Source organism: Buteo buteo, chromosome 26 (assembly GCF_964188355.1).
Source record: "Buteo buteo chromosome 26, bButBut1.hap1.1, whole genome shotgun sequence".
In the NCBI taxonomy this organism is placed as follows: domain Eukaryota; kingdom Metazoa; phylum Chordata; class Aves; order Accipitriformes; family Accipitridae; genus Buteo; species Buteo buteo.
The window spans coordinates 225,945-239,945 of NC_134196.1; the positions used below are offsets into that span (position 1 = coordinate 225,945).

A 14,001-nucleotide genomic window follows, 5' to 3' on the forward strand; every position below is an offset into this window, starting at 1 on the left:
GTACCTACATATCTGTTCCATTACCAAGACCTTAAATGCTAGGACAACATGTAATATATCTTTTATTTCATCACTGCTCAAGGCAAAGCCCTGCAGTCCCCTGTTCTTTATGTCTTAAATGACAAAAGCTTTATTACCAGTCAATAAAATGCACTGTGCTAAAACCCACATTATTTAGCATATCAAATATGACTTTATGACTATAGTGAATAAAGTTGAGGTTTTCAAAAACTTCTTCACTGGTCACGAACAGAGAATTTAAAATTAGTCCCCAAGCCCTTATGCTGCAATGCCATCACACTTATTTCAGAAGATTCAGCCAACATGTAAAATGGTCTGCAATGGATTTGGATGCTCTTCAGCTCTCCTGCAGGTTAAGCTGCAATAAAGGGAGTAATTAGATGCATTTAACATCTGCTACAAAGCCACCAACATGACTTTTTCAAGCTTTGTACCAAGACTCATAATTGTGTTCCTGATCTGTTTCCAAGTTAATTAAACTGGGAAGGAAAAGAAAAATGCCTTTTAGAAGTAAAATGTGTTTTGTAACTGCTTTCAGTGAAAATATTGCTACCTTCACATCTCTTTTGAGAGTGTAAAGTTGCCCCTGTCCCTGCTGAAAGGGTCTAATATTGTTGCTAGTATGATGGATCACTTTTCTAGACGTAAATGCATGTAAATGCAAGTAACCACAACTATCAATGTATTTCTAGATACCTGAATGATGATACCCACTAGTTTTTGCTCAAAGCAGTAAAAACACTGACATGTTATATGACAGAAAAGTGTATATGATCCATATGTACCCGGCCTCCTTATTTTCAGCAAACTACCACAAAATCAGGACCAAGGCCATTGGCTTGCCTTCTACTGATTACTGAACATGCATTTAACAACCAGTCACAAATCTGCCCTCTTCCACAGCAAAATGAACACACTATTTCAACTTCTGCAGTATGAAGCAACACAGACCAACAAAACATTCAACTGTAGATTCAATTAAGAGCTTTAATCAAAGCACAGACAGTAGAGAATACAGTATTCTTAGTTTCCACCAAAAGATAAAAAAACTCTTCATAAGTATTTTACAAATTTACAAAATGTAAATTTTCCTTTTACAAATAATATGCAAATGTTTTTCACTACAAAACATATACTACATTTCTATGTTACAACTGTTGCCTTCTTTTAGAATTATGTACTCCCTAAACTGTTCTCCTTAAAAAAAACCAGGAAAGTATAATGAATCCAAAAGTATAATAAATATATTGCTAAGAGGGTGGTAAGTGATGAAGAAAATGATTCAAAACACCCAGTTCTTTTATCCATCAGACTGCTAACTAAACGGGTTAGTCGAATGAATTATATTAACATGAATAAATGTTTTGAGTGTCAACCCTCAAAGCAAGATTGAACAATACAGTCAGTCAAATCTCCATGGTCTGAAAAAGATGGTAAGAGAGAAAGCAATCCTTCTAGACAAAAATAAGAAATGAAGGTATTAATTATTGAGATTTATCCAGAAAAGGACAATGCTCAGAATACAGTTTGTATTTTACCCCAGACAGGTAATATATAGAAGTCTTTATGTATTATCTGGTACCCTAGTACTGGCTTTTGGTTGTCACGCTCATCCTCTCTACTTGCAACATTCCATCACTTACTAAAGTAGATTTGTCTCAGTCATTTCACAAATGATTCTTCTCCAGAGGCTGGAAGGCTTGCTGGAAAAAAACCCACAAAGCAGCCCAGTAACTCATGTGGAGAAATCTGGGCAAAATCTGAGGAGCACTTTGACTTATAGATGGTTAGAATTACTACTAAAAACCTGAAACTTTGAATGAGGAATAGAGAGTGGTGCAACAGAAAAAGTACCAATAAAGCTTTAATTAAAAAAACCCAACTTGCTGAATGTTTTGCAATCTCACTGCACTACGCTGTTGCTCAGCTGGTTCAACCTGCTTGATCGCCTCAAGTCCTGCAAGGAAGGAGATACCCAGAATGGACAGGAGAAACCAGGACCCACATTGTACAGACCCACACACAATAGTAACTCACCCAGTTCATTTTGTGGCACTGACTTAAATAGGGACTCTGTTCTCCTTGGCCCACTTTTTCATGATGCGGACAATGTATTCTACTTGAGAATTACCAGTGCTCTTCAGAAGATGCAGTACTTCCCGTAGAGTCTCTCTACAATGGTGAAAAGCAAAGGTTTAAATGAGGGTAAGACCCAACCGATACAATAAACAACTACCCACATCCAAACTATTTTACAAAACATGGTTCCTAGACAGAGAGGTCCATGCATCTGCAGAGCAGCAATAGGTAAAAATGCACAGTAGATGAGATCCCAGGGGACAAAAAAAACCAAACCAAAACAAGAGTCTTGTATATAATTGCAACAAGGAGAGAACTTAAAAGTAAAAAAAATCAGCAAAATGCAATTAATTTCGAGTTTGTGTGCGCGTGTATGTATTTATATATAAATCCTTACTCTTGCAAAATAGTTCCCCAGAACAAAGCAAACTTTTTTTTTTCTTTAATGCTACTTGCTAGTCTTCAATATGGCAACGTCTAGCTTAATGCTGTCAAAGCACCTTCCGTATAAATACAAATAACATGGAAATGAACATTACCAATAGGATAAACCAGTATGAAGCTGCAGTTTGCCAGCTACTTTACTGTAAGAACTTGTATGCATATTGAAAAACAGGCAAGCTATGTGTATTTTACTGCATCTACTGCAGTAATTGCTAAAAGGGCTCTTGAAGGGTGCAGTAGTTAATGAGATTATTCCAGCAGAGAAGGGAATACAAGGAAGGTGTAGAAGCCAAGATACACACCTACCAGTCATGTACAAAACAGCAACTTTGGCTAGGGGAGAATGGCCATCTGGTATCACCACAGAATGTTCATGAGGGAACAGTTCTTAAATACAGGCTCACTACTCTGTCTCATTCTCCCATCCAGTGAAGTGGGCCGACAGCAAAATTATCAGTAACACAGATAATGTCCTTTAAGCTTTCATCAAGTAAGTATATTTGTCTGACATAGACAGTGTCTTCAGAAAGCAAATTTTAGTGAAAACACAGTCTCATCTACTCACTGTTTAGAGAAATTGTGCCCTTCCTACAGCACTGAGTAAATGTTTCCTTAGTTCTGTTCTATGAAGTTTAAAATGTCATGGGACAGTTTTCCATTCTCAAGCCATCAACAAGAAATGAGGTTCTTTCCCCTCAGTTCATGAACATACTACTTTTATAACTTAGCTCTTCCTAGTATAATGACTAAACGTATTTTGGTTTCCTACAGTTCATAGCATTCGTTGATAAGTTATTCTCCACCTGTAACTGTTGGTGTGGAAGATACACTTCAGATTGAACACTGCATATGGAACCACGGGCCAGAGCGTCTGTTCTCTGAAAGGTCAATAAAGAATTGGAAGAGGATACGTAGTCCTAAAGCTAAGATTATGATTCTGGCTTACTGGAAATAGGAAAAGAGCAAAACAAATTCAGATACAACACAGAATACTCACTTTGCTTCTCGGCCAGCTAAGATCATTTGAAAGACACCCACACAGGCACCTCTTTTGCCTTCCCAGTATTCAGGATTACTGTCCAGTCTCTCCAGAACATCAAACGCTTTGGCTGAATAGTAAAACTGTCGCACCTGCACAGAAAGTGAAACATTATTCCTGATGATATGGCCATCTTTCAGAAGGGGATTAAACATTTTGAGCTCAGTTTTCTGAAATCGGCAGTAAGTCATAGAAGCAATGTGCATTTTCCTGTTTTTCTGCAGGCAGCAAGTGACACAGAACAGGCACATTTCAGTTCTATGTAGGGAAACAGGTGGTAGTATAACATTACTAGTCTATGTCTTTGAACATATTATACACAAACTGCGCTGTGAACTTTATTAGTTGGCAACGATCAGCACTGTTGTTTTGATCATACACAGATAACACTAGCACAGAACTTCTTTTTTATGAGGTGCCCTATCTAGTGTTGTACTGACTATACCAAAGTCCTTGATAGAATATCAACTTCAAACTAGTGCAAACATTTGAAAATGGAACCAATTTTCCTCATGTAGAGATGGTCACAGATACATATTTGGTTGTCTTTTGGGTTTAACTTAGAGCTAAATTTTTTTCTGCACTGTTACAGTACAGTACAAAACAAGATTCAGCAGCCTCTATAATCCAAAATGTTCCTGAGCAAAAGGAGTGACCACAGTAACTGTGGCTTTTGAAGTCAGTATAACTCATGTGGACCTTATCTATGACTGTGAGTGTTCTTCACTTGGGCAAGCCTGAATAGCAATGTTGTTTGTGGCCAGCATCTTCCCATGAGAGAGCTCAGAAGGTAGACTGAGCATAACCTCCCATCCTTTGGTGGCTGGAAGCCTGCATCTGCTGAGAAAAAGGGACAGGCTGTGGGAGTTATGTTTGGAAATTTTAGTCAGAGAAACACAGGTACTACAGAAGGAGTAATAATTCCCTTTTCTTCACATAAATGGTGATTTTAACCACAGGTGACTGGCAAGCACTCAAATGGATGGGAATAAAGATAGTAAGTATAAACAGTATCAGGTGTGTCAGCTAAAAAGAAAAAATGAGTACTGATTTCTCCAAACTGGCATCTGATCTAGTTCCATTAAGCAGATATCGGTTTAATGTCCTCCTTCTACCTGACATAGAAGCAGAAACGCTTCACCCCAAGTCATGTGCCGTTCACTATATGGATAAGATAGGCTATTGCATGAAAAGCAGCAAGAAATTAGCCAGAACTTCTGCATCCCAGCTTCCTCATGGAACAAATTCTATCAGCATAGGAATGGGGCATCTAGTTACACCTAGTCTCAGGACACTGTTGACCCTGCTCCATCTATGTTCATTCAGCATTCTGTTGAGTGAAGCCTAGTGTGACTGCCCTCTTAAGTTACAGTTATGGTGCTGTCTGTGGACCTCCAATATAATAGAAAGACAAATTGTAACACTATAGTTATCATTTTTGAAATTAAATTCCTTGGTCTTTGGAGCAGTCATTTATGGCCATACATAGACACATAATTAGGCTGAAAAATTTAGTCCTGTAAGTGCAGTTTTTAAGAGCTCTAGATAAATCCAAAGCGTGGAGCTGATTCTCCTCTAGAGTACAATAAGGTTTTGAGAAGAATTTAGGCAAAGCAATCAACTGATTTAAGTGAGACTTAAAATGGTCTAGTGAGAGATTTTACATAAGGTCTGATTGTCAACTTGCTTTCAGAAATTGCAGCTACAGGGAACACCAGAGGCATAGCCATTTGCTTGAGCAACAAGACTTCTAGGGTGAGATGGTGGACTGAATACTTGAAACATGTGTAAGAGATAATTTGCTCAGTTTTAGAAGAATGTTTTTGAGATCACAAGGTAGATCTTCTGACTTTCAGTTACGTGCTAGGATTTTGAGAACATGTTACTTTGTTAGATGAAGAAAAACAGCAAAAAATAATGTTACAGATAGTAGGCAGATATTGCTGCTCTTTGGGGAGCTTGGCTGAACTGAGAATCATTGGGAGGTTTTCCAACAGAACTCAGTTTACTATCTTTCCTCTATGCTGGCAAGTTTGGTCACTGTATCTTCAATAAGCCTATGCTAACAGCTGCTAGCTCTTATTAGGCTCCACTGAACCAGCTCCATGAGCTTTACACCTATTATCTGAGTTCTGCTCTTCTTCTCCCATCCGCCTTCTTAAAACAGTGAACTACTATATTTGCACAATCACAAAATCACAATCTGTCTTTACATTCTATATTTAATTTAAATTAAATCTAAACCAGTTGCTCCCCAAATAACTTCAGTCCACCTGCTGGCTCTGGCCAATACATTCTGAAAAGTGGGTGGCCTGTGCCTCACCATGACACTTTTCCAAAGAACATCCTTTTCTCCTGTCACTGAGCTGCCACTCCTCTAGATTCCAACACAGTGCAATCATCCTTGTAGATGGCACAGAGGATGCCGGATACAGCATCCTATTACTGTTGACTGAAATCATGCACAGCAGTACTCTGCATAGGACAACAAATATTTCTTTCTCCTATAGTGTCACTTACAATCCTCTCAACAAGTTTTCTTTATATATGCCTCTACAATCATACTGTGGAGGAAGCTCTCATGTTTTCTTTCCATGCTTTGTAGAACAGCAAAAAAACTTGACTCATAGCTAAGTCTCACTGTCTATAGACACCATCTGAAGAATTAGATGTTAGGAATTTAGGCCGAATTGTAATCAGCTTCCCAAGATCTCTTCACTACTAACATAGCTTTGTATAAACTAGAATTTGGAGGTGTGCCAGCAGTGTATTAGCATGGAGCATCAAAACTAGTAAACACAATCTAGAAGCTTAGTACAAGCAAGGTAGCATATATTTTAACTTGTTCTAAAATGCCTAGAGCATCCCTACTAAAGTGGACATTGTCTTGTCTAGCCTGACTTTTAAAAATGTTAGACAGTTTAGTCTAACCTCATCTCTTTAAAAGTCCCCTCAGAAAAGGTTCAAAAGAAGAATTATTATGTGTTAGTAGGGATCCCGCTGTAGGCAGTTAAGCTCACCATTTTTTCTGAGTAGTTTTATTCTTAACGACTACACACACCCTGTACCTCTTTGCCCCATTTGGGCAGATAGAATAGTAGATGTGGGAATTCTCTTTCCATTTCCTTATGATCAGCAAAGGAGTATCTCCCATTGCCATTACCATCTTTAAGGAAAAAATAACACTGTCCCAGAAAAAAATGCAGCATGAGGCTCCTTGCTGAATCTATGCTAGATTTTTTTTCCTAAGTTTCTTGTCATTTCTACCAACAGTGAATCCCTGCTAGGAGAAGAAACCATTAATTGTTATTGATAGCTCAAGCATCTGGTAATTTACCAGCATTTTAATCAGTGGGTTGTCTACCAAGAAAGCCTGTAGGTTAAAATACTGACTAATCCTTGCCAAGTCACCTACAATATTAGACATCCCACTGTTATAAAAGAAAGTTCACTAGAGATGACAATGATGGAAAGTATCAAAGAAATGGCTGTTGGTACAATCACTGAATTAACATGCCATACACCAAGTTCTGAAGAGAAGACTCACTTTGTAGCAATCATTTGCAATGAGCTGCAATAGGTTAAAGGACTCCCCTGAGGTCTCCATCTTCAGATAGAGCTTCCAGGCCAACTGTGGTTTCTTATTCATAATATCTGCAATAACAACAAAGAGCTGGGATTGTGAAAAGAATATGCTATGCACAAAACAAAATGGCAGGTGGAATAAATGTTCCTAAATTTCTTTGCTTAATGTAAATGCATGCCTCACCCTGGGAGCATGAGGTTGAGAAGGGAAACTTGTCCTTATCTTCTGCCTTACTAGCGATAACAACCAATTCATCAGAGAATACCAATGTCAAGAGAAATAATTATGGCGTTTACATCTCAATTTATATTTCACAGATACAGCAATAAGCACAACTCTCATGATTTCAGATATGATTACGGAAAGAATGGAAAGCATTAGAGAAGTTATTTTTTGCAGGATAATGAACTGTGGCAATCCCTTTAGATGGTGAGATTTAGGATTATGTGTTCTTAGACACAGAAAAAATTTAATTGGCACAAAACTGAGGTCTTTAATACTTGGTGCCCACCTCAGTCTAAACACTCACTTCCCATGATTCATAACAAACTGAAAGGTGGGGGGGTGGGGTGGGGGTGGGAAGCAAAGCCCCTCTGAGAATAACAAAACTTGTCATTATGCATCTACTAGGAAAAAATGTTTCCAACTTCCTGAGATTTTGTGCTGGTTTTAAATTTTCCCATATGACTAGAATTTTTCATTGGCCTTCAACTTAAAACATCACTGCTACACACAATTAGAAATAAAAGAATCTGAATCTTCCATGTCAGCTAGTGGAAATTCTGCTAGGGTGTTTGAACACTATGAGTTCTAAAATTTGATTTTCTGGAAATAGGAACCCATTCTGTTGAATCTGAGGTTGATATTGATAATTACAGACTCATTCAAGTACTGTGAGAAAAGAAAATGAAATTAAGTATTCCTTTATTTTTCAAGTCTTACCAGCTACTCACAGAGTAGCTGGTTGTTCACACATGGACCACTCTTGTGCTCTTTCCAAAGAGGGACTGCTTAGCTTATCGTATCTGTGTCCACTTTGCCAATACATATGTTGCAGGTAGAATGGGTGGCAATCATCAAAAATAAACACGTAACACCAAATCACAGGATTTATGGTCACTTCTCATTTAGGAGGCAGCAAGACACCAAATCAGATTTTTCTTTCATCAGCTCCAGATACCATACACAGTGGCCAACAGCAAGGTCTTAATTTCCAAACACCAACCCATCTATTTAGACAAATGGAGTACTGTGCTAATTCAATGTTTTTTTACCTTCTCTTCAAGAAGAATTTGGTATAAATAGTACAATTATATTAAACAAAAAAATACTGTCTAGCATCCAAAAAAGATGCATCTCTGGTACTTTCTGCCCTTTGGAAATATTTCAGCATTGAATCGTTTACGATTCAATACATAATCATTCTCTGACATGAATGTATTATAATGCTTTGTAATTTCTACAGCAGCTTTTATCCAGAAGGCTCTAATAGCAATTTACATACTTGACACAAAAAGATAACTATATTCATCACTGAACAGTTGTTTCTGCAAAGAATTCTAGCAGCTGTTTGGGAATGAAAAATCAAAATTTTAAGACAGACACAGAAGAATACAGCAGCTCTACTGGAACTTCAACAGGAATTCAGAATGGCAAAAGGCACACTCGAGAATAACTAGTAACTCCTATGAAAGAGCTAGAAAATTTTTAATTGATAACACGGTGTTAATTCTACTTCTTGTATAATAAGTAGCACCTTCAAAGAGTTCTGCATCCCCAGATGTATGTCAAAGAACTATTATAGCATGGAATCAAAGGGATGAACACTGTCCACAGACAAACCATGAATTTCCTTTGCAATGGGAGTTCTCCCATCAGAAAAAAAAATCACATAAAACATCCACATATAAAACACTCAAACACAAGAAGATACTGCAGCTTCATGAAAAAGGAAATAAACTGGCACATCCTAAAATAGAGTCATAGATAAGCATCCATAGGTGTGATGTGCCTGTCTGGAAAGATGTTCGAGATCTTGACCACATCTGCGATACATCTGCAATAGGGCATAAAGTCCCAAAACATACATATTTACATTCCAAGTGCAATTACTGAAAATTGTTTGAGAAGAGAACATTTTTGTATTGAGCCACTGTAAGGAAAACAAATTAACCTAGGGAGTCTCAGACTTGAGTCATTAGAAAAGCCCACCTCTGTACTATTTTGCATGTGGCACTGTAGCTACATCTGTTCTGCGGTGTACTCTGCAATGTTTTAAAAACTGGTTCAGAAAAACTAAATAAAACTTGCTATAGGATATGAAACATAGCAAAAGTTTTATGGGTTCAAGGGAAGAATGGAAAAGTTTTTGGAAGAAAAAACATGCTGGAGATTATAAAGGACATCCCCCAGGCACAGGAGTTTGAACAACATGAAGAATAATGTGGTAGGAAGAAAAATACCGCATATGCTTGCCTGATTCTTCTCTTCCCTAGGCATCTGACATTGGCTACTCTTGGAGGTAGACAGACCCTTGGGCCTGACCCAGTATGGATGCTTCTATTTTGTGTTTTATTCTGAATGTTTCAGAGTTGTAACTCAGTCTTTTAAGACAGAAAAAATTCACTCAAGCAACTGAGTAGACAATTGAGAAGAAAAAGGTTCACTGGTTAGGACAAAGCTGCATTGACAGAACTATAACAGCATTGCACTGAAGCAGTAATTGCTTACTAAAGCCAGATGTATGAAAGGTGCAATAACCACCCACGCTATAACTAGTGCAATCAGCTTTTCACTTTCATAGTCCTGAATCAACCTACAACATTAAATTCAATTAGGAAAGTGGATTGCCAAGACTGATGCAATAGAGGAGGATCTGTATTCTGCAATGTTGAGAGTAAAGTGACTCACAGCAGCGAGCTAGCCAGCTAAGGTAAACAAAATCATTCTTTATCTTCTCACTCTGGATCAAAAGGAACACCTGCAGGAAGAAGGAAGATAAAAGATTATACATGCATGTACTTTTAAACAAACAGAAGGCAGACCTGCCTCGTTTCAACATGCAGTTAAGGCTTAAGCCACACGAACAACTGCTTCATGAGAAAAGTTAAGGTATGTAAGTGCAGTGTAGGGGTATCCGTGTCAGGTAGGTGGGGGATTCAAACAGTGCCATGCTTATCAAGGGACTTCTGCAGCTTCAAAACGCCAAGCTGTGCAGAAGGTGTGGCCTGCTCTGAACAAGTGCCAGTGGGCGGCCATGCAACACAAACAGCACAAAGGAACACTGGGCCTGTGGGAAAAGCTATTTGGAATGTGTTTGTTTAGAAAGCAATGCAAGCAATTACATTAGCATCTTCTTGAAATACCAGAAGTTTCACATATATATGAGCCGTTCCTCCCCATACATGTCAGAGATCATTCCAGGTCAGCAATAAGTCATTTCTAACCATTTTAGTTTCAGTAAGGTTCTAAGGCAAAACATTTGTCTTTTGTAACTTACTGTACAAATACAGGTTTATTACAGGTTTATTACATTCTACATCTAAAGGGATGCGTGGGGGGAAGTTATACATTTTAAAATGTACTCTGGCTTTGCTCACAGGAAAAAGCTGCTTATGCCTCTCTGCATGTCTATTTGTAACTATAGTAGGATGCTACTGGCAAAACTCAAAATACCTTTATAGGAGCAGATGTATGTACTGGAACAGCAAGTTCCACAGATTACTGACATTTTTATTGGTTAGACATTGCTGATCCCCTGATTTGGGGGGGAAGGGGGGGGGGGGAAGGGGTAAGAGGGAAGAAATAAGAAAGCATTATCACTGTAAGTAGCATTTTATCAAAGGTTTTATTTCAGTATGTCCAGGTAGGTAAGCTTTTAAATAACTTAATAAGTGCTATATGTGGAGATATTTTACAAGTTTATGAGACACTGGGGAAGGGTGATCTTTATATGAAAGTGTCATCACAAAGATCAGACATTAGGTCAGACTAATCAATTTAATTACATAATTCTGTTGTTTAAATACATCACCTACATAACATAAGTTTATATAGAATCATTTGTAAGAACATAAGAGGAAAAAATGTGGATTAACAGCAGTTTACACCTTTGTGTATCTCTGTTGCCTGGCTGCAGCTAAAGCTTACTTATAGCATTATCATTTTTATAAAGTCTCAGGAATCAGCATAGCCTGCTAGCATAGTTTTAAAAGATACTCACCTGAATTTTCATCAAGCTAACTAAATTAAGGTAGGTGAATTGAAATATATATCCATTTTGCCTGACAGTCTTGGATATTTTTCTTAGAGAGATGCAATTTCAGGTCACAGAACTTAAGGAGGTGGCTGCTGGGGGGGGGGGAAAGCCCAAACAAAACAATGCCCTCCCCCCAAAATCCTAGGAGGGCTCTGTTGTGGAGGAACCTGAAGAGTTAAATAGTTAGAAAGACAGGAAAACCAAACAAACCCCACCCAAACCAAGCAAACCTATATGATTCACTTTAGACTACGTGGTTGGGTTTTTTTCTGGTTTGTCTTCTTTCTGGTCTTGTGGAAAATGTTGCTTCCATCTTCATAATAGCTATTTGCTTTTGCATATTTTAGTTGTAATTAAGTTTCTACAGCACATAGACACAAAAAATGCTGTGTGTAGAAGTTAATCTCTTCCAGCTGCATCTGGATGCTGCTGAATAAGATAGCAAGCACTTCCTCTTTTCCTCCCACATCTCCCAGAGGAAGAATTTTTTTTTTTTTTTAAAGACAAATTTCTAGGGACACCTAGAAGCTCTTAACTATTCAGTGTCTTTTACTTAGCATGCCCTAGTCAGTCTGAACAATAAGACTGCCTGGGATCCCAGACAAAGTGTAGGAAATCTGGTTAAGAGGGCATTCTTTGATCAATTAGAGATAGCTGCAAGCACTCTTGTGATGCACCACAAGCAGCATGATTTCCCCATATACCTCACATTACAAGATTAGCAAGATAATCTTTTCTGAATAGTGTTCACTGAGAGTTTCAGTTCCTCTAAGGGGAAGAGGATGTTCCACACAACCTGCTTATTTTCAACTAATGTGAAGATCTGGAAGGAGAAAAGGAAGGAAAGAGGGGAGTATGTGGGAAATGTTTCCATTGTTGTTTTTGAAAGAAAGTAAATACATACCTCTTCAGCCTCACTAAAATTGCCCATGGCAGCTTTGGCTTGGGCGTAGTTGAAGTTAAAAGTGTCATCATTGTAGAAGTAACTCTGGAAAATAAGCCACACAGACAAAACCCAAATAAATGAAACAAAAACCCCTCCTCCTATGGTATAACATTATAACAACATTAAAAATACCCCCCCCCTAAATCTGAGTCAGACTATATCAAGACAATGGGAAGGAAAAAGAAAAACCCACATTATGAACATACAGCATTTATAAACAGTGGGTAGAAAATTATGGACTGGCTTTCCATCCTACATTCGTGACTACAAACACAGCTGGAACATTCCACAGTGCTAATCATGAGAGATCTGGAGAATGCTCCCAGCTCAAAATTGCTGTGGCAGCTTTTGTGGGTATAATTTTCACTTTGGGCATGTGAAGACAGGCTGTGCTGCCATGGTCTCTTTCACCTCCCAAGCACTTATTTCACCACTAGGGTGGTAAATAGGCAGTTGACTCCCTAATGGCTTAAGGAGATGAACAGTTTGTTTTTTCAAGACTTCTCAAGGTTCAACAAGAGATCCTGTGGATCTGGTTATGTGACAGATGCTAGTCTGACACACTGGATCACATGATGGAGGTGGAGCCACAGTACCACGCTGTAGCTCAAGCCTTGCTTACAGGCACCCTTCTCTATCTGAAGTGCAACACTAAGTTTTTGTCTCCCATAATATTAGACTGGATACACCTGGTTAATGACAGATGAGGTTGATCTAGCTGTATCTTTTCTGAAAAGCTGCATGGGCCAAAGCAGGAAATATAACTCTAGGTACAGGTTAGCCCGACATTTAGGTTTGACCCAAATAGCTTAGATTTGATCATGGTCAGATGCCCAGACTGAAGTATAACTCAGATGACCAAAAGTCAGCTGGGTGTGTTCTGCATTCAGCACTGTCCCACACTGCTGCACCGGTAGACCTGGTAGAGGTAAGGTGGAACACAATATCACAGCTACAAGCGTGGATGGGATTGAGGATCCCTGCCCAGGGGAGGTGCAGTGCTTATGAAAGTGTGTGGCAAGAAAGCAGGGTGGTTTATCCACTATAGTTACTGCAAGAAAAGCCTTCCTGGGTGCAAAATAGCAAGGTGTGTAGAGGAAGAAATGTTTTTCCTTATATAACATCTATAAAAGAAACAGAACTTGTGTAGGGAGATCAAACTTTTGTTTTGTTCCCTCATTAGGGTAAGGAGGAGGTAAAAACCATCATTGGGACTGTACAAAAGATATGGGAAGCAAGGGGCAAAACCCTTTCGCAGTGATATCTTCTTTCATGATGTAGGGACGCTTGAGGAACCTCTTCTCTTCCCTGTCACAGCCAGTCAACAAAGGGTACTGATCCAGCCCACTCACATACATCAAGCTAGTGCCTTGAGAGGAGAGGTGGGGGGTTGCCACCATTTGCCGGATGTCTAGGTTTCACCCAAATAGTCTGTTAGGGTCCAAAAGCTGGCAGATATATTCAGCTATGTGAAAGCATGAGGATGAACCAATTGGGTCAATCTTAAGCTTAGTTTGTGAAAACATTTCAGTAGCCTTAGGGTGAACTAACTGGTTTCACTATATGAGAATTACAACACTTTACTGTATTCTTCCTCAGTGATAGTTTCGTGTGAATCAGCACAAGTC

General features: G+C 38.7%; 1 protein-coding gene across 6 annotated transcripts in view; it reads right to left on the reverse strand.

Moving 5' to 3' along the window:
* Positions 1-10: 10 nt before the first annotated feature.
* Positions 11-14,001, reverse strand: part of IFT56 (intraflagellar transport 56) — a 50,721-nt gene continuing 36,730 nt past the window's right edge. For 2 of the 6 annotated variants that reach the window (XM_075057767.1, XM_075057771.1), the window contains 5 exons: positions 12,332-12,415; positions 10,080-10,149; positions 7,131-7,237; positions 3,542-3,675; positions 993-2,193 (listed from right to left, as the gene is read on the reverse strand). In XM_075057767.1, the coding sequence (XP_074913868.1) occupies positions 2,082-2,193; positions 3,542-3,675; positions 7,131-7,237; positions 10,080-10,149; positions 12,332-12,415 (507 nt within the window). In that variant the 3' untranslated portion in view covers positions 993-2,081. Of the gene's footprint in view, positions 380-992; positions 2,194-3,541; positions 3,676-7,130; positions 7,238-10,079; positions 10,150-12,331; positions 12,416-14,001 lie in introns of those variants that run through there. The other 4 variants (XM_075057769.1, XM_075057770.1, XM_075057768.1 and 1 more) reach the window with 4 other exon arrangements.